The following is a 23,883-nucleotide window of genomic DNA, read 5'->3' as shown; positions in this document are numbered from 1 at the left end:
AGGCCCTTTTCTAGCAAGGTGGGGAGCTGCAGAGAAGGAGCCTTTGGCTCTCCTGTCAGGATTTTTAATGTGACTATTGCTGCACAAAGCCCTGCCTGCTGCTGCCCCGCAGAGAAACCCCACAGGGTCCCAGCCAAAAGGACCAGTGAACAGCCCCAATGCAGATGCTTCTGCAGCTCATCCAGGACATCACTGTCCTGGCTACATCCCACAGGCACAGTCAAGTTCAGCTCCTTCCCACCACGCTCCCACTGTGCGCACCTGGATATAGTCGTGAACCTGCTGGTGCCTCTGCTTTGCAGTGGAGAGCTCAGCATCGGAGAAGGCTTCTCTGAGGCTCTGCTGAGAGAGGAGCGACTCCAGCTCCAGGAGTGCGGACACCTGACAGTACTGGGTGATGAACTCCCGGTCGTATGTGAAGAAGTGGACTGAGGAATGGAAAAAAAAAGAAGGGGGGATTGGAAAATGTCAGGTATTGGCTGTAGATGCCCTACAGGCTCCCCCCAGCTCACTGAACACAGGGAGGAGGGACTGCTGTCCTCTAGTCTACCTGGAGAGCCCTCAGCATCCCCCTCCATCCCTCCTCTCCTGGAGAAGGTGAGGGAGCTCCAGCACACCCCACTGCCCATCCCATCTCTCAGGAGTTCTCAGAGGACAAGGAGACCAGCAAGGTTAGTTTTTGGTATTCCTTCTCCTCACCTAGCTCGAAGATCTGCAGCGGCAGCGTGAGGAAGCCAGAGCGAGGGGTGTAGGGGTTGTTCTGGCCTGGGGCGGTGCAGACGTCATCTGATGGAGGCAGCAGCAGCAGAAAGGAGACCTGACCCCCGAAGTCCAGCACTTCTTGGCTGTACAGACGGAAATCTTTGGCCTGCAAAAAGACACTGCAGTAAGGCTGCAAACATCAGCTGGTGGGCCCTCCAGCAAGTGCTCATCCACAGTGGAGTCCTCAGGGACTGCTTGAGGCCAGGGGGCATTGGTGTTTCAGCACACAGCCAGCGCTCCTGGCTTCTGGCATAAAATGCACACTTCCCTATCTCTCTTACTTCTTCTAAGTCTCTCTACCTCTTGCAACGGGATGTTCACCAGGGTCATCAGCTCCTTGACGGCCACTTGGAGCTCATGAAACAAGCGGTTCTGGGAGGTCTCAGCCTCTGGTTCTGCAGGAACAGGCTCCTCCATGCTGATCATCTTTTGCAGCCATTCCCACTCCTCCCTGGAGAAGGGCAGAGAAAGATACATGAAGGAGGGAGCAGCTTAGGATGCACCTGAACACGTAATAACTACAGACACTATATTTGGTCAGCCATTCCTCCCCCAGAGAGTGCAGCATCCCCAGGGATGAAGGAGCTACAGTGGTAGAGGGGGACCTTGGTTTGCTTCAGATTCAAAATGCCCTGCATGGCAGGCAGCGGGGCTGAGAGGCTAAGAGAGCTGGGCTGGTTCAGCCTGGAAAAGAGAAGCCTCCTTAAGGGGAGACCTTAGAGCACCTCCAGTGCCTAAAGGGGCTACAAGAAACCTGGAGAGGGGCTTTGGGCAAGGGCCTGTAGGGACAGGACAAGGGGGAAAGGCTTTAACCTGACAGAGGGGAGACTGAGATGAGCTCTTAGGCAGAAGCTCTTCCCTGTGAGGGTGATGAGGCGCTGGCACAGGGTGCCCAGAGAAGCTGTGGCTGCCCCATCCCTGGCAGTGTTCAAGGCCAGGTTGGATGGGGCTTGGAGCAACCTGGTCTACTGGAAGGTGTCCCTGCCCATAGCAGGGGGTTGGAACTGGGTGAGCTTTAAGGTCCCTTCCAACCCAAACCTGTCTGGGATTCTATGATTCTAAGGCTCTCTGAATTAGATGCTGCTGTCAGGAGATGAAGAGCAGAAGCAGGAGGCGATGTGGGCTCTTATGCCTAATGGAACAGAGGAGCCTGGCTGCTCTGCAAGCCCTACCTGGAGATGTTGGGATTAGAGCGAATCTTGACGTGGCACAGGATGTTGGGGAGTTGCTCTGGCACCAACACTCGGATCTGATCTACGGCACTGCAGAGCTTCAGGTAGCCCAAGTAGAGGCCCGGGGAGAGAGCATGGCTGCTCCGCTGGTGGTAAGCCAGCTTGTCCTGAGGAGAAAGGCACCATTGAATGGAGCAAGCTCTAGCAAGGGGGTGTCTCCCCTCCCTTGATGCCAGATGCCATGGCACAGCCAGCCCAGTCAGCAGAAGGGAAGCAGCAAAGTACAATCTGTTGCTGCCTGATGAGCCTGGCACCAGCTTGATGCCTCCCCTTGAAGCTACACAGGGTTTCTGCAGGCTGACTGTGCTCTGCTTCCCCTCTGCCTGCAGCCAGCACTGAACCCTTGGTGGCCCAAGGAGGAGCAGGAGTGCTAGCGGTCCTGCAATTGAACCAAAGGCAATCCCCTGCAACAACAGCACCGGGCAGCACCTGGATGGAGATCAGCAGCATGTCCAGAGCAGTGGGCTCCTCTGGGGAGGACACGGACTTGCGACTGCTCTGCAGCTTGCAGATGGGAACCCAGCGGACACTCTCAAAGGTCTGGTTGGTCTTCACCTCCTTCAGAGTGAGGATGAGGATATTGCCCTGTTTGTCTTTGACAGGCTCAAAGAAGACCTGCCCCAGGTCCTGGATACCCAGCAGCCCCTGCAAAAAGGGATGGGAAGGCAGGAGAAAGACAGTGTCAAGTGACATCCTCAAGGTACAATGCACTGTGGGACGGGGCACCTGGGACATGACTGGCCAGCTTGTATGGGGCTTGGAGCAACGTGGTCTACTGGATGGTCTCCCTGCCCATGGCAGGGCATTGGAACTGGATGAGCTTTAGGGTCACTTCCAACCCAAACCATTCCATGATTCTATGACTGGCAGCTGCCTGCTGGAAAACAACCTGCGTGGTGAAATACCCACTGACAGCTCCCAGACTTTCTGCATGAGATTGCCATGAAGCCGGACATCTCATGTACTAGAGAGGACAAGGCAGGGGCATCCCAAGCTGCTACTGACCAAGCCTTTGGCAGGATCGGCAGAGCCTGCAGCTTTCCTGGCTGCAGCACGTCCACGTGCTGCTCCCAAGTGCCCCACAAGAGGCACTTGCTCCTCACCCAGACTACCCTCACCTGCATTTGAGAGATGGCCAGCAGCATCTTGAAGCGTGTCTGCAGGATGCACGAGCAGGACGACTGGGAGACGGTGACACACTGCCGCAGCCACAGGATCTCATCCCACATACATGACACCTGCAACACACCAAAGGACTGTCACCACTGGCTGCAACTGCTTCACACGAAGGTGTCCTGGGGAAATACATTTGTCTTTCTGTTTGAGCTGGGTTAAGGATGTGCCTGAACACATATTGCCTTTGAGCAGAGGTGAGATTTCCAATGCCACAGACACCCCAAGAGCCTGTACCTGAGGCAAGTACCACATGTGTCCACTCAGACGTCTGTCTTCATCTAGGACTAAGACCTTAAGTTTGAGTAGAAGATAGCCAAGGGAAGGAAGGAGAAGGTAGCCTTCTCCTTCACTAGGAGCAGAAGATTTTGTCCCTGAACTGCCCACCTGCCCTTTCACTAAGCCTAATGACAGCAAAGACCAGCAGCGCCCTGCACATCCTGCTTTGTACAGCAGAGGCAGAGCTGTGGTGGCAGGATCAGTTAAACAGCCAAGAAGCTGCTGGCATCCCTGCAAAGATGCAGCAAGCACCCACTGTGGTGGCACTGGTGCACTGTCCCACCTTTGGACTTCCAGGGGCTAGGCTGGAAGTGCCATTCCCTAGTGGCCTCTTGGTCCAAGCCTGTGCTGCCACAGCATCTGGGGTGGAGGGAATCTGCTGCCATCTGAAGGTAGCAGTGGTCCATGATGGCCACTTGGCTATCCCGGGGCTGCTACTAGCTCTTGGCATTGCTCAGCCCTGCAGTGGCACAGCGAAGGTCCTGGAGGCAGCACCGGGAAGCCCAGGAACTACCAGATGTTGTGTTGTCTGATGCTCACTTTGTGCACATGGGGTGTCCCCTGACACTTCTCCCAGCCCTGAATCAGACCCAACCAGCCCCAGTGAGAATGCTGAAGCATGATGGGCACTGCTGCCTGCACAGGCAGCACTGGGGAAGGTGCTGCAATGAAGGTGCTCTACAGATAGTGAGACTCTTGAAGGACAGTGTCCAGGGCGGTTGCCATCATCTCAGCAGCATCTGGGGTAGCAGTGTTCAAGGCCAGGTTGGATGGGCCCTGGGCAACCTGCTCTAGTGGAAGGTGTCCCTGCCCATGGCAGGGGGTTGGGACTGGATGAGCTTGAAGGTCCCTTCCAACCCAAACCAGTCTGGGATTCTATGATTCTGTGTGTCAAGAGACCCACTGCTGCCATGTTCCAGCACACAGCACAGGGTCTCTAGCCAGCCCACCTTGATGAACCAGAGAAAATCCTGCATGAGCAGGCAGGAGTAGGTGTCATCAATCTCCACCACAGGGATCTGGTCTTCATGGGTCACCAGGATGTTGTCGTCCTTGTAGAAGATGGCTGTCAGGTAGAGGCCCCTGCATGGGAGGAAAGACAGACTTCAGTGTCACCCCTGGCTGCCAGCTTCATCTCCTAAGGGTCTCTCTCCCGAGGGCAGAGGAAATGCCCTGCCCCAGGTCCAGCTTCTCCCCAGCAGCTTGTGTCACAAGAGGCACAAAGCCAGTACAGGAGCAGGAACAGGAACACAACACTGCCAGTGTGGCAAGCTTGGCTGATGCAGGAGACACACTGTGGTGCCTGCAGGCCAAGGGTGAAGGTGGGCAGTGAGAAGCTGGTGGGGTCTAGAGGAGGATGGAGTGTTGGGTGATACTCAGAGATCAGGTACAGGGCTTGGCCAGTCCAAGTGGAGACACCAAGAAGAAACGTTTGATTTCTTGGCAATGGGAATCCTCTCTGCTGACACCACCAGCTTGCTCAAGGCAAGAACCCACTTCTGCACACCTCCAGACTCTGCAGGCACACACAGCCCCATGTGCCCACTGGGAGAGGGGCTCTCCACCACACCAGCTTCTCACCGCTTCAGTGTCTTGAGGAACTTGCTGCCAGGATGGAAGAGGTGCTTGAGGCTCTTGGAGACTGAGTGTTTCCTGCTCTGGGGCTGGTTCTTGCAGGGCTCTGGGGAGCAGAGAGCAGAGGATGCTGCAGCAGAAGATGAAGAGCTGAACCAGCATGGCATGCCAAGTCTCTGCCAAGCTGTCTCCCTGCTGTGCTCATCCATGGAACAGACATACTCCTGGTACCACCTCAGCCCCCTGGACCACACCACAACTCTGGACACCCTCCCCCCTTCTCGCCAGACTCCCCATGCGCTCACCATGGCAAATGCAGTGCTGGTGGACAGTCTTCACCTGCCCCAACAGATGGTCCAGAGCTTCAGCTTGTCCCCTTCGCCGTGGGGCCCGGCCATCGTACTCCCGCCAGTCTGTGGGGGACATACTAGCATCACCCCTTGGTCTGGGGGCAAAAGGGGGTCCCATGCCCTCCTCCCCATGGTACATGGCATGGCATGGCACCGGATGTGAGTGCTGGGCATCTCTGGGCAGGCTTTGGAAGATTCCCAGGAGCACCCTCCCTCTGCACAGCACTCCACGGCACCCTGCAGCACAGCAGGGAACACAGCACAGGGGAAGAACAAGGTCCCATCTGTTGCTGCTGATCTTTGCTGGCCTTAAAAATTCAAATCCTTTCCAGTGTCTTCCTCCAGGTCTTCCCTGGAGCTGCAGCTTTCCGGGGCAAGTGCCAGGAGCTGGGCTCACCTCAGCAAACACATTAATAAGGTCCTGCCAGCAGCAGGACTCAGAACAGGGTTGTGTACCCACCAGCTCTTTGTTAGCTTTACATTAATTGCTTCAAACACCCCGTGTCCTGCCTGCTGCTGTTTTCCATGGGTAGTTCAGCTCTGTTAACACTGACTGCAGCTTGCCACTATTTTTAGTAGCTTTAAAAACACCCAGGGAGGTGCCTGACTATACTCTGCTGGGCCAGGGAGGGATCTTTACTGAAGGGAGAAATATTAATGGAGATAAAAATAAATAAAACCCACTCATGTCTGATTCACTTCTGCATCAGTCCCACGTGGGAACGTGACCCATGTGGGGTGGCAAAGGGGCTTTAAAGTGTGTGCAAAGGGACTTATAGTGTGTCAGACACGACTGACACCCTGCCAGGGCAGGGTCAAGCCACAGCCATGCAGCGCAAGCGCAGGCTTTCTACATGCATCCATTTACATACGTGCAAATGTGGTTTTGCATCTTGCACCCTCGTGCTTTGTCCCTTGTGTAGCTGCAGCTAGAGCCACACATGGGGCCTGCATGGCTCCAGCCCCATCACTACTCACTGGGGTCAGACTTACACCTTGGATGCTCCCAGGCAGCAGCGTGCCTGGTCCCTCACTGCCTGCACCCCAGATGCTCATGGTGACATTCCATACACATCCTGTGGAACCACTGTGCAGCAGAAACCCATTTTGGGATGAGTGGTGAGGGGCAGAGGCCACCTGAGGGACCACTCAGCCCTGAAGTTCAACCCTTGGGTCTGCTTCTTCCAGTTCAGTCCTTCTAGCCTGGCTCCCGCAGCACCCTGGGGTGCATGTGTGACACTGGGTGACTTTTCCCCACTGCTTGCCCCATTGCCAGTGTTGGGAGGTGAGTGCTGACAGTCTGGAGTTTGTGGGTAAGGCTCATGACCCCTATTCCACCTCAGTGCTGGGGAACACAGGTCCCTGGGGATCGGCTGGATGGGCCTCTTGCCCATCATGCAGTGGCACAGGGAGGGCTTCACACCCACTGCCAACCAGGACCAGGACAGCTCTGAGGCCTTGAGGATACCTCCAGATGGGGCATCCCACCGTGTCTTCCCTCAGCATGTGCCAGTGGTGGTTTTGCGCAAGTTTGCCTGCTTTGGGGCAGATGTCATTGGGATGGTGAGGAGCTGCCCAGCACCAAATGACAAACCTCTGCTGAAAACCACAGGGCTGTTTTTCCTTCCTACCGAGAAGATGGCTGCTCTGCTTCCCTTTTACCTGGGAAAGCAAAGTATCCTCTTCCCAGCTTCTTTCTTAGGATGAGCTGACACAGGTGGCCTAAAATGGCTCAGCCAGGAGAACTTCAGGTTGAAAAATTGCTATTTGGCAAAGCTCCGATTGCCTGGAGGCAGCACCTGCCTGCCTAGTCTGAGATCCCAAGTGCTGCCTCCGTTGTCGGGTCCAGCAGACCCTATACCAGCAGGGAGAGGGACCCTGGATGGCACAGGGAGCTGCCACTTCCCTGCATCGACCCTGCAGCTGCTCGCTCCTGCCGGTGTTCCCAATGGTACTTACTAGAAGGGATGGCGAAAGGAGGCACGGAGACTTGTGGGGGACCCCAGCCCTTCATGTTGTAGGCAGACACCTGGACATAGTAAGCTGTGCCCTGTGAAAAGGGGAACCACACTCACCATTCTGGCACTGATCCTGGCTCAGTGTGCAAGAGAAAGAAGATTCCCCCCAGCCCAGTACACCAGAACACCATGGGCAGTACTAAACTGGGAGCCTGCAGCCCAGGTCATCAGCTCTGACCTCCCCTTCACTGTACAAAGCTTGATATCAAACACTAGAGAATCTCCACAGCCTGGGTGGGTGGCTTTTGTGGGAGAGGCAGAGGAAGGATGGGACATTGCAAATGCTCCTTGCCAGGAGATGCTCTAGCCCCAAAGACACAGGACTTCCACAGCCTGGAGGGTCAGGGTGCTGCCTTCCTGCTGGGATGTGCAAGGATTCTGGAGACAGGGAGCTGGCCCAGCGCTGTTGAGGGCTTGTAGCACAGTGACAGGGATTAAAGGCCTCTGATTAAAGCCCAGTCAAGCTGCCAGATGTTGCAAGGCCTCCAGGCATTTTTGAAGGCATACAGGAGCCTGCAAAGCAGCTCTGAAAGCTTGATGGATGTGCTTGAGCCATGGCCATTCAGCAAATGAAGACTCAAGCCCCATCCCACCACACACAAGGGCAGCTTCTCCTGCCCCACAGTGGCTCCTGGGTTTCAGCACTGCTGCTTTGGCCAAGCCCCTCTAACCACATTGATGCTTTCCCTGCTCCTCGAGCGCGTGGTCCCTGCCTGCCCAGAGTTTTGGTTCTGCAACTCCCTGGTAAGGGCAACCCAATTCAACCCAGCATCCCAGTGTTCCCATTCCAAGCTCCATTCCGCTGCAGTCCCCGTCCCACCCCATCTTCCCTGCAGTGATCCAGTATGTGCCTGGATCAGACAGCAGCCCCTGGGGAGGGGACAAGTGACAGCATAGTCCCTGCTCTTCCCAGCAAGATAAACCAGCTCGTAACTGTGACAAGCTCCTGGAAATGGGGACATGGCTGGTTCCCCCTCTCTAATGGGTGACGGTGTGAGGGGTCGATGTGTGCAGGTGGCCAAGGAACAAGCCACTGATTTATTGCCCAGGAAGAGGATAGCTGGAGACAGGAGCAGGGTAGGAACAGACAACAAGTCAGGTGCTCTGTGAATGAACCCATTCTGCCTTTTACCCCAGAGCCACAGGCACCCCTTCACTGGCTTTCCCCATTGTCAGGGTGGCTGTGAAGAGACACATAGACGCCTCTTCCAGCCTCACACTCTTGGCTCTGCCCACAGGCTGTGCTGAACACAGCACATACCACGGCACAATCCCATTCCTCCCACTCAAGATGATGCCCCATTCCCTCCCCACACTGGCTGCAGGGAAAGACCCAACAGGCTGCACCGTGGCTGTGAGCTCTTCCCCCACAGACTAGACCCCCATGAGCTCACCGACACCAGCCCCTGTATGGTGAAGTGCAGGTTCTTCAGCTTGTCGATCACGGCCTCCCCCATCAGTGGTGAGAAGGTGGGGAAGCAGCTCCACTCCACTGAAAGGAGAGAGACCCCAAGGTGCTGTGTGGTCCCAGAGCAGATACAGGCTACCAGGGCTGGCTGCAGCATGTCAGTACCATGGCAGCATGGGAGCTGGAGACAGGGAAGAGGAGGAGCCACGGCAGGGGGCACGGCACAGAGCTGTGATCCTCCTCGCCAAACCATGTCAGACAGGGTTAGCACTCTCAAACTATGGGTCAGGAACTGGGGATGGAGGAAATTCTCCCAGAAGCCAAAAACCATCTGGTTTAAGCAGGTGAGGGGTGCAGGAGCAGCACAATAACAAAGCACCCCAGGGTGCATGAGGGGGCAGCAAATCAGTGGCACCCTGAGTTTTGCCTTGGTGTAGGATGGTGGAGCAGTCTAGCTCAGACTGTTCAGCAGCCCTGGCTCCTCCTATGCTCAAGCACAAAGGTGTATTCAGTGTGCAAGCCTAGGCTCGATGAAGCTTGGAGCAACCTGGTCTGGTGGAAGGTGTCCCTGCCCATGAAAGGGGCTGGAACTGGATGAATTTAAAGGATTTTAAAGTTTAAATTGAATTCCAATCCAATACAGTCTGTGATTCTGCAATTCTACAATAGGAGCTTGGCAACACTGCTCACCCCTTAGCGTGCTGGTGTGGTGTGCATGGGGTGAGCACCCCAGCATGCCCCACTGGCACACTCAAAGCACCTGCCCATGGCTGCGTGTCCTCTGCACTGTGTGGGGACCCCATTCCTTACCTTTGTACTTGGTGACAACAGCTGAGTTGAAGCTCAGGGGCTCCCCAAAGGTCACCTGCACCGAGGAGCTGCTGGCCACGGAGAGGTGGACATGGGCAGGGGCATCTGGCACTCCTGGGAACAGAGAGTGCAGGGACCACTACACTGAGGACGATCACTCTGAATCCCACAGTGTCCCTCCTGGGCCTCCCCTCATTCCCAGCAGCATGCTTCCAGAGCATTCATATTGTGAGTCCTGGCTACAGAGTGTGGGGATGCTCTGATGGGTGGTGGTTCAGCCCCATGACTGCACCACACAGCATCCTGCTCATTCCCCCAGTGCTGCAGCTGGCCCCCAGGACCCCCAAGCCTCCTGCGGGCACTCACGGGCATGCTCAAACCCTGCCTTCATGCGCTTGTAAAGCCGGTATCGCCACTCCCAGGCCTTGAGCTGCTTCTCTTTGTTGGAGCAGTCGGGGTTGGGCGCCTCATTCACCACCTGTGCCGTCAGCTCATTGACGCGCTGCTCTGCTTCCCGCACCAGCGTGGAGAGGTGCAGTGAGCGGCTCTCCAGGCTCACGACTGTAGGGTGGGCGGCATGGCCGTGGGTCCCAAAGGGGAGCCAGCAACAGGGAAGAGAAGGTGGTTAGGGCAAGCTCAGTCTCTGCTGGCAACAAGTCCCCTCCCTGAGACCCCATTCTGTGCTCCATGTCCTGCTACTGGGCTCCACTCCAGCGCATGGCTGCACTTGAACCCCTGGTGCAGCCTGCACCAGTTTCCCACAGCCCAGTGACCATCTCCCCACGCAGACCCCACTGTTTAAGCTGCCCCACTCCACCAGATCAGTGACCACAGTAACAAGCACAGCATGGCTTCCCCATGCCAACTCACAGTGTGGGCTCTCCTTTGCTCCCGCCTGCAGCAGGGCCCTGGCGATGGGAACATTGTTGGTCATGATGGCGATGTCCAGGGGCAGTAACCCCTCACTGTTGGGGGTGTTTAGGTCCAGCTCTTCAGGGCTGTACTGCTTCAGCAGGTCCTGGACCCTGTCTCGGTCCTGCAGCTCCACAGCTTCGAAAAGGGCAGCATTGCTCTGGAACTGGGTGGAAGGAGAAATGCAGGTCAGCATAGGGCACCTTCCTTCACCCCACCAAACACCATAGCCCCTCACCCCACAAACCCAAACAGGAAGGGTATGCCCTGGTCCCAGGGGCTTGGGAGCATCTGCACTTTGCAGACACAACTGGGTGACGCTGAGCAAAAACCCAGACCACGTCCAGCTGAACTTGCTCCAGGGTGGCTTTTCTTAACACACCTTGGTCTTCCACCCAGGGGACAGCACTGCCCACACACAGACCCTCCACTCCCACCTTCCCGGCCACAGCAGTGCTAGATGGAGCCAGTGGGCACTGACCAGGTAGGACTTGCGGAGCTTCTCCTTCTCGCTCCGTCCCGCCAGGCTGCCCTCGTCAAAGGATGTGTAGTTGACACGGAATTTCCCTGACAGGTTTCGGTAGAGCCTCTTGGCTGCGTTGGGTGAGGAAGGGCCCGGAGGCTTCCTGGCCTGAGCCAGCTGCAGGTCCCTCATCTGCTGCGTCATTTTAGGGGAGGATGACCTGGGGGAGGGCAAGGATGTATGGGGAAACAAGGCATGGAGGGCGGACAGAGAGGCAGAGGCACATGTGCAGCATCGGAACTGAGGCACAACCCAGGAGAGCCAGAGCAGAGATGGAGCAGGGCTGAGGTGAGTGGCTGCAAGACAGGTGCCAGTGCCAGTGATGCCTTCATCCATCTGTTCTCAGCTGAGGTTGGTCTGTTCCTCCTTCCCATCACTGCTACTGGCCCTGCGGAGGTCCTGAGGGGTTCATATGGACCCTGTGGGTGAGATATCTCCATCCAGACCCAAGGGCCCATCTGGCCACACTCTCCCCTTGAGTTGGTATGCCTCAAGCAACCTCAGGCTGCTGTGTTCTGCAGCTTATCCCCATCCATCACAACAGGGAAATCTCTCCTCACTCCCATACTCCACCACCCAGCTCCAACAGAGATGGGCTGTCCTATTCCGGGTAAACAGCCCCCAGCCCCATGCTGGATGAGTTCTGCCCACCATGCAGCTGGCTTGGGATGGCCTCACAATCCCTCTCCACGTCCATCATTCCAGCAGGAACCTGTCTCCTGCACTCATTGCTGCCCCTCAGCCCTCTTTACTATGTGACTGTCCTCAGGATCCATTTATTCCAGAAAAGGGCAACCTCTGAAAGTGACCCAGGCTTCACAGCTGCTCCTCCCTCACCTTCTCCATCCACATTAATTATTAAGCTACAAAATCTTTTATTCACTGTAAGTTTGGTTTCTATTTTAAATAGCAGTGTTACGTAGTTACTAGGAAAGCTGGGACCCACGTGAACCCTGGAGAGGGGCTTTTGACAAGAGCCTGTAGTTAGAGGAAAGGGGGAATGGCTTTAACCTGACAGAGGGGAGACTGAGATGAGCTCTTAGGCAGAAGTTCTCCCCTGTGAGGGTGCTGAGACGCTGGCACAGGGTGCCCAGAGAAGCTGTGGCTGCCCCATCCCTGGCAGTGTTCAAGGCCAGGTTGGACGGGGCTTGGAGCAACCTGGTCTGGTGGAAGGTGTCCCTGCCATGGCAGGGGGGTGGAACTGGGTGAGCTTTAAGGTCCCTTCCAGCTCAAACCATTCTGTGATTCTATAACCTTTTCTTGGCTTCCCAGAGGGGGAGCTGACCCTCTCCTGCAGCCGTGACTCCTGTGTCCCCACCAAAACCTCTTCCCACAGTGCAGCATGGCCCCGCTGCTGTGAGGGCCTTTTGCCCATGAGTCATCCCTGACAGCTCAGAGGGTTTCCACTGGCGTCAAACATCTGATCCCCTTCTTGCCGCAGCCCATGGCACAGTTCCCAGACGAGGAGCACCAGGTCTAAAGAGCATTCAGCACAACTAACACTCAGCACAGTTTCTCCCAGTTTTGACCTCATACCCCTGTGCATAAGGTCAGATATTTAAGAGCAAGGTCTTCCCCGTATCATTTTATTGGTTAAATATCAAGCAAGGGGGAAGCGTGATAAAAAGCATGACAGTTGTCTTGAAGGCCATGCCAAAATGCTACCACGAGGCTGTGCCTGTGATTATGGTGTTTATAAAGCCATCATCAGAAGGCAGGATATTAATAACAACCTCGCTACGTGCTCTTCACTGCCCTGATTTCAGATTAGGCACAGTGGGCTGCAGGAGGCCTTTAATGATTTTACCTTTTATTACTGTGATATTTTTAAGAGGAAAATGATAGGGAGGTTGGCTCCTGCCAATCACTCATCTCACTGGCTTCAGCCTATGGATTTAGAGGTCTTGAGTGTGGCCCAAGCCTTGGTGTGAAGTTGCTGCCCTGGATTCCTCCAGGAATGGGTGTTATCTGAACATAGGGCTTTACAGACCAGGCTGATGGTGAACACCAACCCCGTGAGCTTCAGACACCCTAAGCAAACCATGCACTCTGTGCAGTAGAGTCCTGCTGGTTCTGATGGGAAGAAAGAGGAGCAGCTCTCCACCAGAAGGGCATCACCACGGCAGGAGAGATGTGCAAAATGCAGGGGAGGGCTGAAGGACCGTCCTTGGGCTCACTGGGACCTGCCCAGCTCTCAGTTGTCAGCTTACAGCCTGAGCACATCGTGCTTCATCATGGACATGGAACAGCTCCTGGCACAGCCACTGTGGAGGGCTCCTTATGCCAAATGGCATAAATGGCACATGCAAGCCTCTACAGACAGCTAGTACAAAACCCCAGTCATAGAAGGAGTGGAAAAGCATCACACAGTTCTGCTGTCACTGGTGCACATAAACTAAGAGAGAAAAGCCACCCATGCCTGTGCAGGCAGGGCATTTTGTCAAGAAGAGGCGATTAGGAAGGCAGGTCCTGACCCACAGGCCAAGACCAAGAAGCAAAGTGCTATCTGACATACTTAGGAATGAGAAATGGATCGAGTTGATACCCTCCAGCAAAACCTTGTCCTTTCATTTGCGTTTAAGAGCTCCCTGCTGCCCAAGTCCTCCTCTCTCAACATGCTTGTCAACAAGTTCCCTAATTCTGTTGTACTTCCCCTTCATCCAAGTGGGCAACAATGCTCTCCCACATCAGTAAAGGAAGAAAGACCCCAAAAGTACATCTCTGAAAGCTGGAGTAGACCCTGCTGTAACAGATCCCTGCTCCCTTCATGCCTGCTGAATCAAGGCTAAAAATGGAGAGGTACTTTAGGACAAAAGCACTTTTTTTCTGTCAATTAAAATGTACAGCAAATGACCCAGTAGAGGCAGAGTGCACAATTTGGAAGAGGTTTTCTCAGAGATCGTAACAACAGAGGCAACAGAGAGAAATTTCTCACTTGTTTTCCCTCATCTGATTTGCTTTTAACGAGAAATAGAGACGGAAATTATTCAGAGCTCAGGAGTGAACATCCACCTATATTAAACTGGCTGTGTCAAAGATAAAAGAGTTTCCTGCCCTGTGGTCATGAGTCATCTGGACTCAGTGAAATGGTCTTGATTTATCCAGAGCTAAACTTTGCCCTGGCACAACTGATAGGTGATAACAATACTCAGAGATTCTGTGCCCTCAAGATACGACCAGCTTGCCCCATGGCAAAGCCCCATCCTGCAGGGATGTGGTGAGAGGAGATCCCAACCTCCTCTGCCTTTGTTGCCTCAGTGCAGCCGGACTAAATTTACCTCAGCCACAATCAGTTCTTGTTGCTAAGTATTTGCCAACTTCCCACAACCACCACGGCACTGGACAGGTGCTTTGCTTGCCCCAGCAGTTCAGTCTTCTGGCCATGGGATGTGTTTGTGATCATTGAGAAGGCGGTGTGGACATCAGGTCTGCAACGCCATAAAGCCACATACCAGCAAACTCCATCACCCCCTCCATGTAAAAGGTTGAGGTTCTGACACAGGATGTGCTAGGGCTGGCCAGACTCATGTCATGAAACCAATGTAATGAGGATTATTTTCTTTTAAAGCACATGAGGATGGATGTGCATAAGACAACTTCATTTTACTCCTCCTGCAGCTAACACAAGCAAATCCACTGGGTACTTTATAACATTGTGGTTCCTGCATATTCTGGGTTTTAATGTTTCCAGTGCTGCAGAGCTTGGCTCAGTAAACAGTGTTAATAATTCTTGTAATTATATGATTTTAAGTGCATTTTGTTTAAGGGTGTTGTCTTTCTGAGTCTCAGCAAAGAACCAGTCCATGTCAGCCAGGGCTGCCCTATCCCACTGGCAGAGCTCAGACTCTCGGCTGGCTGGAAGGAGCCTTGCTCGCCCCAAGCCCAGCAGAACCTGTGTGTCCTTCTTTGATCACCCCATGAGGATTCATGCACCAGGGAAGGAAGCCACCCACTGTGTGAACCCCACACACGGGGGCTTTGTCCTCCCTGCCACCATGTGCTCCCATTCCAGGCGCAGGGGCTGGAGGTACCCAGGCAGGCAGGCAATGACTGTTCTGCCCTAAACTCACCAGACTAAATATAAGGAAGAAATATTTTATGCTGCAAGCAGTGAGGCACTGGCACAGAGAGGTTGCCCAGAGAGGTGGTACATGCCCCATCCCTGGAAACATTCAAGGCCAAGTTGGATGGAGCTCTAAGCAACCTGGTCTAGTCAAAGATGTCCCTGATCACTGCAGAGCAGTTGAACTAGATGACCTTTAAAGGTGCATTCCAACCCAAACTATTCTATGACTCTACAGTTCTATGATGTGAGTGGTGGGGACCAGAGTGGCCGTTCCACATCACCTCCCACCAGTGGGAGCCTGCATGGTGCTTATGTGCAAGCAATGCTGCTGCTGGTAGCAATGGTCTTCTAGCTATTCCCCGGGGCTGTCTAGTCCCTCCTGCTCCACACGATGGCTGTGGAAAGGATCAGCTCATGGGAGTCTGCCCATGCTGGCTACGAGAGGGCAGCTCGAGCCCCCAGGGCTGACACGAACTCAGCACCATGCTCCTGTCCTTGGGGTAGGGGTGGGTGTCTGTCACTTTGGGAAGCTGCTTCCTGCTTCCTGCAGCCTAACGTGGCCAAGACAGAAGCCACAGGGCTCTGTGCATGAGAAAAAGGATGGAAGATGAAAGGTGATGAAATGCTTTTAAAGGACAGGCTTGTGGTGAGGAAGAGGAGAAGTGTCCTTGCAGAGCTCATTGTAGCCTCATGGCACTGTGGATGTCAGTGGTGCATTAGCACAAGTTGCCAGGGATGCTTTCCTGAACCACAGATCAATTCAGTGCATAGGGTTATCCAATGAAGGAACAGGCAAAGGACAGGAGAAGCCTAAAAACCAGTTATCAGGTAGAGCCAACCCAACCCAGCCAACCTCACCCCAAACTGGGAGCTTCCATCAAGAGTTCAGCTGGTAAGATCAACATACAGGCTGCTTCCAAAGGAATGTGAGCGTGAGGAGTCTGTCCAGTCTGAGCACACTCAGCCTAACCCCACTAGGGTTAGGACCACGCTGACCCTTGGTGCATGCAGCAAAACACTTGTCATGGCCACAAACACTGTGACACTAAATACTCCACAGCAGAGACCAGTTGAGCTCCTCATATACAGTGGAGCTCAGCTCATGGGGACATGAGCCAGAAGCACAGTGTCCAGCTTGAAGAGGAGCTGCTGATGCGCTCATGTTGCCCATTCTTTTTGTTCAAGTATAAGCGATTTTTCATGACTGGAAAAATAGAGGCTGGATCCAAAATGGAGAACAAGTACGGGTGCACTTCTAAGAGTGGGATTTCACAACCCAATGAAAGGCACACTCAAAACTAGGACAAAACCCTGTGCTTAGCATCCCTGCAATGCAGCAGGGCTCACAGGAGCAGCCTGCACACCAGCTGCCCAGCTGGAGGTGTGAGGACCTCAAAAGTGATGTTGTGTGGTGACGACCTGCCTGTGCAAAGATGGAGCAAAACACTCCTGCTCCGTGGAAACGTGCCTGGAAAATGCACTTGCTTATTGAAACCTGGGTCCAGGAAAGGCACCAAACCAGAGCCAGGGCTTTGTTAGTTTCCTACAAATTTTCCCTCTTTCCCAAACTTGGCAAACCCACTAGGTTTTGTTTTGAATGGAGCCGAAGTGAACATGCCTCTTTTGTTTAGCAATAACAACTAACTTATACAGCCCCTGCTCCTGCCAGAACATTTTTGTTCGAGCTCCAGAAGCCCAATGCCAACAGCCCAATGCTCAGAGGACCTCAGGATGGTGCATGGCCAGGAGCTGCACAGCACTCAGCTCACTGCAGTGTCTCCCGAGCACCAGGAACCCATTTGCCAACACTGGTATGGCTGCATGTTGCCTCTGCCATCTCCATACCAGACATGCCATGGTGCATGTAGGTGCTTCTTGAGGAACTCGTGGCCAAAGGCAGGAGAGAATGGATCTCATGGACACACAACCTCCCGCAGTGGACACCCAGCAGCCCAGTACCTGGAGCAGAAGAGCACACCCTGGGTGAGACCTGCAACATCCCACCAGCGTTCAATGCCCTGCACCTCTGCAGGGGAAGAAGTGGAGGATTCCTCTGCAGGGGCAAGAGGGGCTCAGCATCATGCTTCAGTGCCCAGGCATCCCAGAAAGGGACGTTCTTTTGCATCCCTTGGGAACACTTGTGCTGAGGGTGCAGCTGCTCCCGAGACCAGCCCTCGCTCAGCTGCTGGAGGAGCTGTGGCAGCAGGGAAGCACACGGGAAGCACACAGGAAGCACATGGACTGGACACATCATGTCCCACATCTTCGGCCCAGTTGGCAAGTCAGCACTGTCCTCCAGAGGCATGGCCACATCCCCCAGTGCAGTACAGCAGGGAAGAGCCTGCCCCACTGCACCTAACTCCTAAATCACAGGCTCTGAATTTGGGACAGACAGAGACTTCAAGACTCCAAGAGAGGCTGGAAGACAACCAAGTAGCTCATTTGCTGACAGCCTGCGGAGGGCTCCCATAAAACACTCCATTTCTGCAGGCCCAGCAGTACCTCTGGGGGAGGAAGGGAGCAGAGACACATGAGCAAATTCTGCTGCAACATGATAATGCTGATGCTTCTTTCTGTTCTTTCTTTTTTCTTTTTTTTTTTTTTAATTAAGCATCCCAATCATTGTTTTTAAGTGAGTCCAGAATCCCAGTGGCTCAACTCCCATTAAAATACAATCAAAATCAGACTGTCAGCTCTCTGGTCCCTATGACCATCACTGTGGGGACTGCAGTTGCACTCATGCTGCAGTCACAGTGTGGCACCATCCTGGCTGTGCCCACACGTGCAGGTCTCTCCTGGGCAGCTGCTGCCCTGCCTGCATGCAGACCTCAGCCAGCACTGCCAGAACACTGGGGCACTTCTAAGGGACAATGCACAATGGCTGGCTCTCCAGCCAAGGGAGATGATTCTGACAGTACCATCAGCCCAGCACTGAGCTGTTCTTAAGTGGAGACCAGCTCTGGGCACCTTGACCTATCCATCCCCTTCAGGGAAGGGAAACATAAAACCTCAGAGGCTCACACGAACAGGGGTTAGGAAGGAGATGCTGGAGGGGAGAAGAAATGTTCCTTCAGGCCCTCAGCTGTGCATCCAGGCCAGCTCTGCTGGCTTCACTGTTTTCATTGAACGGTTTGGGCTGGAAGGAACCTTAAAGCTCATCCAGTTCCAGCCCCCTGCCACAGGCAGGGACACCTTCCACTAGACCAGGTTGCTCCAAGCCCCGTCCAGCCTGGCCTTGAACACTGCCAGGGATGGGGCAGCCACAGCTTCTCTGGGCACCCTGTGCCAGCGCCTCAGCACCCTCACAGGGAAGAACTTCCCCTATTTCGGTTTAAACTGAGCTGACTGAGGGTGTCCCTGCCTGAAGGGGCTCAGGGAGGGTGCAGCATCCCCCTGTCACAAGACCCGTTGTCCCTGGGAAGCCCTGGTCCTCACCCAGCAGCAGAGTCCCTTGGTACTGCAGATGCACTGCTGGGAGCTCTGCTCAGCCTGGGGCTCCCCACTCCCAGTCAGGGTAAACCCTCCTCACTGCGTGTCCCACAGTGCCAGCCTGTAATTGCTGCTTGACATTAAGTATCTGAGCAAGGAAGTCTTGAGTAAATGTTCTTGCCATGGGAACACACAGTGCTGAGTCTCTTTAATTACATTGTTTTTGTTTGGCTTGTTTTATTAGTTGTGCTGCGGCTTCCCCTCCCTGACAGCGCAGTGAAGCGCACACTAAATATGGCCGGGTTTAAAGCCCGCCGTGAAATCCGAACCGCGGCACCAGACTGGCTGGACCCGGGACACACCAGGGTTACGCGGGACACGCAGTCCAGCTGCCCTGCGCCAGCCCTGCACCCCGTCCTGCTCCAACACTGCCACCGCCATGGCCACACCACAGCCACTACCCTCCAGAACACCCGCACAGCCTCCTCTCCCTCACGCCACTAAACCCCGCTGGGAGCACAGCCCAGCCCTTCACTCTACGGGCCCCAGGCTGCCCTATCTCCATCATACCCTTTGCTTCCACACTAATCCCCATCCCACCTCACCTCCATCACACCCATCACTTCTCAGCAGTCCCTATCCCCACCCCACACCTGCTCAGCCCACCTCTGGCTGCCTCTCAGGGCCCAAGAGCCCTCTTCCCACCAGCCACACTGCTTTCATCTTCCTCTGCCCCTCTTGTTATTTTAAAGGCATTCCAGAGGATGCTGTCAAGCTTGGATGTGGTTTGGTTGGGTTGTTTGTTTTCGTACTGGAGGTTTTATGATCGCATTGGGAACAAGCCCTAATTGAGCTGCAATTCGAATTGCAGTCCGTGGGTATTTGTTTCATTTTTGGAAGGGCTGAAATGGCAGCTTAAGCTGGAGAGCGCATTTGGTTTTAACTGGAACCTGATGGAGATGGAACTGAGCAGGATGGGCTGCCCCAACCTGTGACTAAAGCCCATGGGGAAGCCCTGTGCAGCCACCATGGTGGCATGTACCCATGGTGCACCCTGTAATCACCTGAAAATCCTTCCACTGAAGGACAGGAGGCAGCTGGAGCTGGTCCTGCCATGACAAGCGCCCAGCACATAGCCTTGGGGACTGGTTTGGTTCAGGCTTGCTACCGTCCTGCAACCCCTGCACCCTGCAAACCCATGTCCTGCAATCCCAGCACCCTGCAAGCCTCTGCACTGCAGGGTCTGTAACCTTGGGCTTGCTCAGCAACCCAGAGAGGGAGCTCAGAATCCTACCTTGGTGTTGGGGCTGGCTGGGTGCTCCCTGTTCCACTCAGGAGCTGTCTCCAGACCAAGAGCTGCTCGCAGGGACCAGGCAGCAGAAAGATAGGACCTAAAGGTCAGTGTATAAACTACTCTTCACAGGGTCGGTGTCAACTTCTGCTGACCGTGCCCCACACTGAGCGCCAGAACTAGCAGTTCAGCCCCGGCACCCAAAATGTGCCTGATGCTTCTGGCACAGGCAACCAGCTGGACATTTGCAGGTAGGGACAGGAGGACAGACAGATTTCCAGTGCACAGAGGGACTGGCTGAGCACCTGCTCTGCACTGCGATGGCACTTCCTCCTTTCCTTTCAGGATGCCGGAAGCTCCAGATGCTGGAGCAGGTCAACAGTGCTCTGGAAGACACCTCCAACCTGCTGGCACCATCCTGGCTAAATCAGACTTCCGCATATTAAAAGCAGATGAGCAGTAAGGACTCACGGTCCCTCTTTCAGAAAGAAATCCTATCCCAGTTTGGCTTGCCAGGAACGAGCACTGCTCTGTGCCACAGATGCATGTGTGCAAACTTTTCTCGGGGGTATCAAATGCAGAAGCTGAGTCATACGACGCCTGCTCTCAAAGATCACTGGAGGCAAAAGAAGGGAGAAAAAATATCTCCGTTGCAGGGCCCCAGCTCAGACCCAGTTGGAGCAGAACTCTCAGTGTGGGGATGCTCAGCAATGCAGCCATAGCTTGGAGGAGTGAGAAGAGATGTAAGGACACGCTCATCCAAGCTTGGTTCTGTCCCTTGCTCTGACACTCGCTTCCTGGTAGAGAGCAGGGCAGGCTCCTGGGGAAGCTGCTGTGGCCTCCCGCGGCTTCATCAGCAGGCTGCATCAGCATCTCCACATGGGAGAAGAGGCCATGGGGGCTGGGATGGCATTGTCCTAGCTCCTCTGAGGGTTGCCACCATGTACCTGCACCCAGGCAAAATGCCCTGGAGCCAGGAAGCAGCACTAACTCATCTTCCTCTCTGATGGCTCAAGTGTGTGCAGGAGAGATGTTCTGCACTTCAGCATGGCCTCACACCAGGGTAACATCCCATGTTGCCTCCTCCTCATCCCCCCTGGGACCCACTGGGGCTGTTCCCCCTGACACTGAGACAGAGAATGCTGAGGCTCTGCAGCACCTGCATACCAGGCCCCTCACTTGGGTTCAAACGTTAGTTCAGTTCCTTGCTCTGCTGGAAATGGGGATCCTGGGAGCTGCATGGTTGTTGCCTGGCCTTGGGGCTTCAGCCCTAGCATGGGAGCACAGCTACATGCCATGGTGGCTAAGACCTACAGACTCATCACAACAGTGAGAAGCTATACGAACCCATACCTGCGAGGATGAGCAGCAAATCCTTTAATCTCCTGCGCCACCTGGTGCCACCAGGAAGAATACGCTGGTGGGATCCGGCTTGCATGGGAAACCACCTCTTCTCCAAAACCATGAAATTGGACAAAACTGGCCCAAGGAGGAATTCTGGAGGTCACCTGATCTTACCCACCTCACACCTGTGCCTGGTCTCCATTCTCAACCAACTGCGTCCAACCTGTACTTCACAGACCTCCAGAGGATCTCCCCAGCCCATCACTGGGATGTCCCTTCTGGTGGAAACCCACCTCCAGTCCATTCTCCTACCCAAGCCACCCAGATAGACAGGGACCGAGCTGCTCAAGCACACTGAGGCTGCACGATGGAAACCAGCACCGCTGGCTGAAGACTTCCAGTGCTGAACCCAAAGGGGTTATAAAAGGCAGGCCACAGACATTGATCTCAGCAGGGAGGAGGAGACGACAGCCAAGACACAATGGAAGAACAGACAAACGCACACACCCGGCTCCAGAGCTGCTGCCCAGCTGGTAAATGTTACTGGAGTCAGAAAACCCCTTTCCTGCGGGAAGGCAATCAGCGGGAGCCAGCTGGTAGTGATGGGCACATTGGTTGCTACCCACACGGTGTTCCTGGCACCTCTACCAAGAGCTGCCACCCCCCCTCAGGGGTCTCCTTGGACTGACATGTCCTAGGCTGGCTCCCTTTCAGCACAGCTTCATGACAAGGTTTGCTGCTGGCTTGCTCCACTACCAGCACCCACTGGGGTCTTCTCTGACCAGCCCCACCACGTAGCCCTGGTGCCAGTCTCATGCCAGCACCACCTAGTGGAATGCCAGAGGATCACTGCCCCTCAGCTACAAAAGCACTCCCGTAGCCAGAGCCAACCTTCCCTCCATGCATCTCTAGGAAAGTCAGGGTCTAAAGACTGCATTCCAAGAGGAGGAGCCAACTGGTTTTTTGCCATTTTGCTAGGAAACACCCCACAAGTGCTCAAGTGCTCTTGCAGTGGCACCAGCTGGGGAGACCTCAGCCTCAGCCAGGCTTCCTTCCAGCCAAGGTTTGTCTGCTGCCTCCATCCGACTGGAGCTTTCCCGCCCCCTGTCTCACCCCTGTAGCTGCATAAACCTTTGAGATGCCATCAGGTAGAGAAGCTCAAGCTGAGGATAACAGCTCTACGGAGGAATTGTCAGAGCCCCCAAACAGTAAGTAGAAAAGATTCCCACACTACTATAAAAGAGCAACATTAAAAACCATGGCAATCACCAGGTCAAACCTGACCACCAGGACATGCTCATCTATGCATCGATGTGACCAGTACTGCCAAGCACACCCATGGGAGAGGCAGGCATGCATATGCCCTTTCCTGAGGTCTCTCTCAACATGGGAGCTCTGGGAAACACTATCTCTTCTTACCAAGTATTGTCAGCTGCTCGAGACACTACCCAAGTTGACCTGAGCTCTGTTCCTTGGTCTACCACTGGGAGTGAAAGGCAAGTGATGCCCACAGCCAGTGGGAAATTGAGATAAAGATGATGCTGTCTTCTGTAAAGTGCTTTGAGACTTGCTAATGAGGAGCACCAACCAACCCTTGCTCTCTCTGCAGTCACTACTCCTGACCTGGACTTGCATGGGCAAGGGGGTGCCTCTAGAGATGGAGCAGGAAGTGCTGGGTGCTGCTGGAGGGCAGAGGGTGCAGTGGCCACAGCCTCTGCAGATAGGGACCTCAGCAGCCAGCCACTGCTTTCCAGAGGCTAACAACTTCACCAGATCTGTGCCAATTTCCACCAGGAATGCACCAACCCTGCCAAATTTCAAGTCTCTTTTCCAAAGCATGGAGGCACCAGAAATCCTCAAACAAAGAGGAGGAGAAAAAATCCTGCTGAAACCTGGGGCAGGAGGAGGCTGAGAAGGAGAGAAAAAGTTCAGCCTAATGTAGAGCAAGCATGGAATAATTCAGCCCAAACAGTTAAAGTCTGGCAAAGGTATAAGCAAAGAAACTCCCACTGGAAAGTGTTCTACAGCCTGAACAACAGCCATCTGCTGGCTCTGTCTACAATCAGCATGTTGGGCCAGAGGTGCCCATCTTGCCCCTTGCCCCTCCACAGGAGCACACGAGGATAACTTCATTGCAAGGGTGGCAGGGACCAGTGCCTGTAGGTGGCCCTGATGATAGGAAGTGACAGCACAGGGCAAGAAGAGACAACTCTGACCCCAGCACCTCAAGAGATCTCTCAAAGCAATAGGGAGATACCTGTTTACATGTTTACACCGAGCAGGAGCTTCGAGCCAGACATAAGCAGTTTGGGTTCCTCCACCACCAAGGGGCTGGGAAGCATGTCACAGAGCTGGTGGCCCCACCACATGGTGGGTACTGCTGTGGCCTTAACTCCCCTGAACAGCAAGGCAGGCTGGAGACGCCCAGTCATGCTACCATGCTCCTCACCCTGTTTCTCCTGGCTGTGCACTGCAAGGCAGCTTTCTCAGGACCACAATGCCCACAGACCTGGAAAGCCCTCTAGGTGCCCAGTGCCCCTGGCACATGCTGGCCTGGGAGGTACCACCTTGTCCCCCCTGTTAACATGGGGGGCTGCTCAGGCTGCAGTCAAGGTGCTGCAGTGGGGTGCCTACCATCCCCCTTAAGATCAGGAGAGCAGCAGTTATGGCAACACGGTCCCAGTGTAGCGCAAGGACAGCTCTATCAGTCT

General features: G+C 54.6%; 1 protein-coding gene across 8 annotated transcripts in view; it reads right to left on the bottom strand.

Annotated features, from left to right (window-relative positions):
* The window catches only part of LOC133210912 (ankyrin repeat and fibronectin type-III domain-containing protein 1-like), a 227,458-nt gene that overhangs the window by 4,538 nt on the left and 199,037 nt on the right, over positions 1-23,883 (bottom strand). For all 8 annotated transcript variants that reach the window (XM_061350763.1, XM_061350762.1, XM_061350759.1 and 5 more), the window contains 15 exons: positions 11,001-11,202; positions 10,478-10,685; positions 9,974-10,168; positions 9,608-9,721; positions 8,784-8,881; positions 7,331-7,421; positions 5,327-5,434; positions 5,028-5,127; positions 4,397-4,529; positions 3,113-3,232; positions 2,424-2,639; positions 1,935-2,101; positions 1,063-1,213; positions 700-868; positions 262-428 (listed from right to left, as the gene is read on the bottom strand). In XM_061350763.1, coding sequence (XP_061206747.1) covers positions 262-428; positions 700-868; positions 1,063-1,213; positions 1,935-2,101; positions 2,424-2,639; positions 3,113-3,232; positions 4,397-4,529; positions 5,028-5,127; positions 5,327-5,434; positions 7,331-7,421; positions 8,784-8,881; positions 9,608-9,721; positions 9,974-10,168; positions 10,478-10,685; positions 11,001-11,202 — 2,239 coding nt within the window. The remainder of the gene's footprint in view (positions 1-261; positions 429-699; positions 869-1,062; positions 1,214-1,934; positions 2,102-2,423; positions 2,640-3,112; positions 3,233-4,396; positions 4,530-5,027; positions 5,128-5,326; positions 5,435-7,330; positions 7,422-8,783; positions 8,882-9,607; positions 9,722-9,973; positions 10,169-10,477; positions 10,686-11,000; positions 11,203-23,883) is intronic.

This window comes from Neopsephotus bourkii, unplaced genomic scaffold, assembly GCF_033783945.1.
Source record: "Neopsephotus bourkii isolate Nb327-2 ecotype Australia unplaced genomic scaffold, CSIRO-AGI_Nbou_v1 NB_533, whole genome shotgun sequence".
Classification (NCBI taxonomy): domain Eukaryota; kingdom Metazoa; phylum Chordata; class Aves; order Psittaciformes; family Psittacidae; genus Neopsephotus; species Neopsephotus bourkii.
Note: the sequence above shows the minus strand (reverse complement) of the source record. Positions and strands in the feature narration are given on the sequence as shown.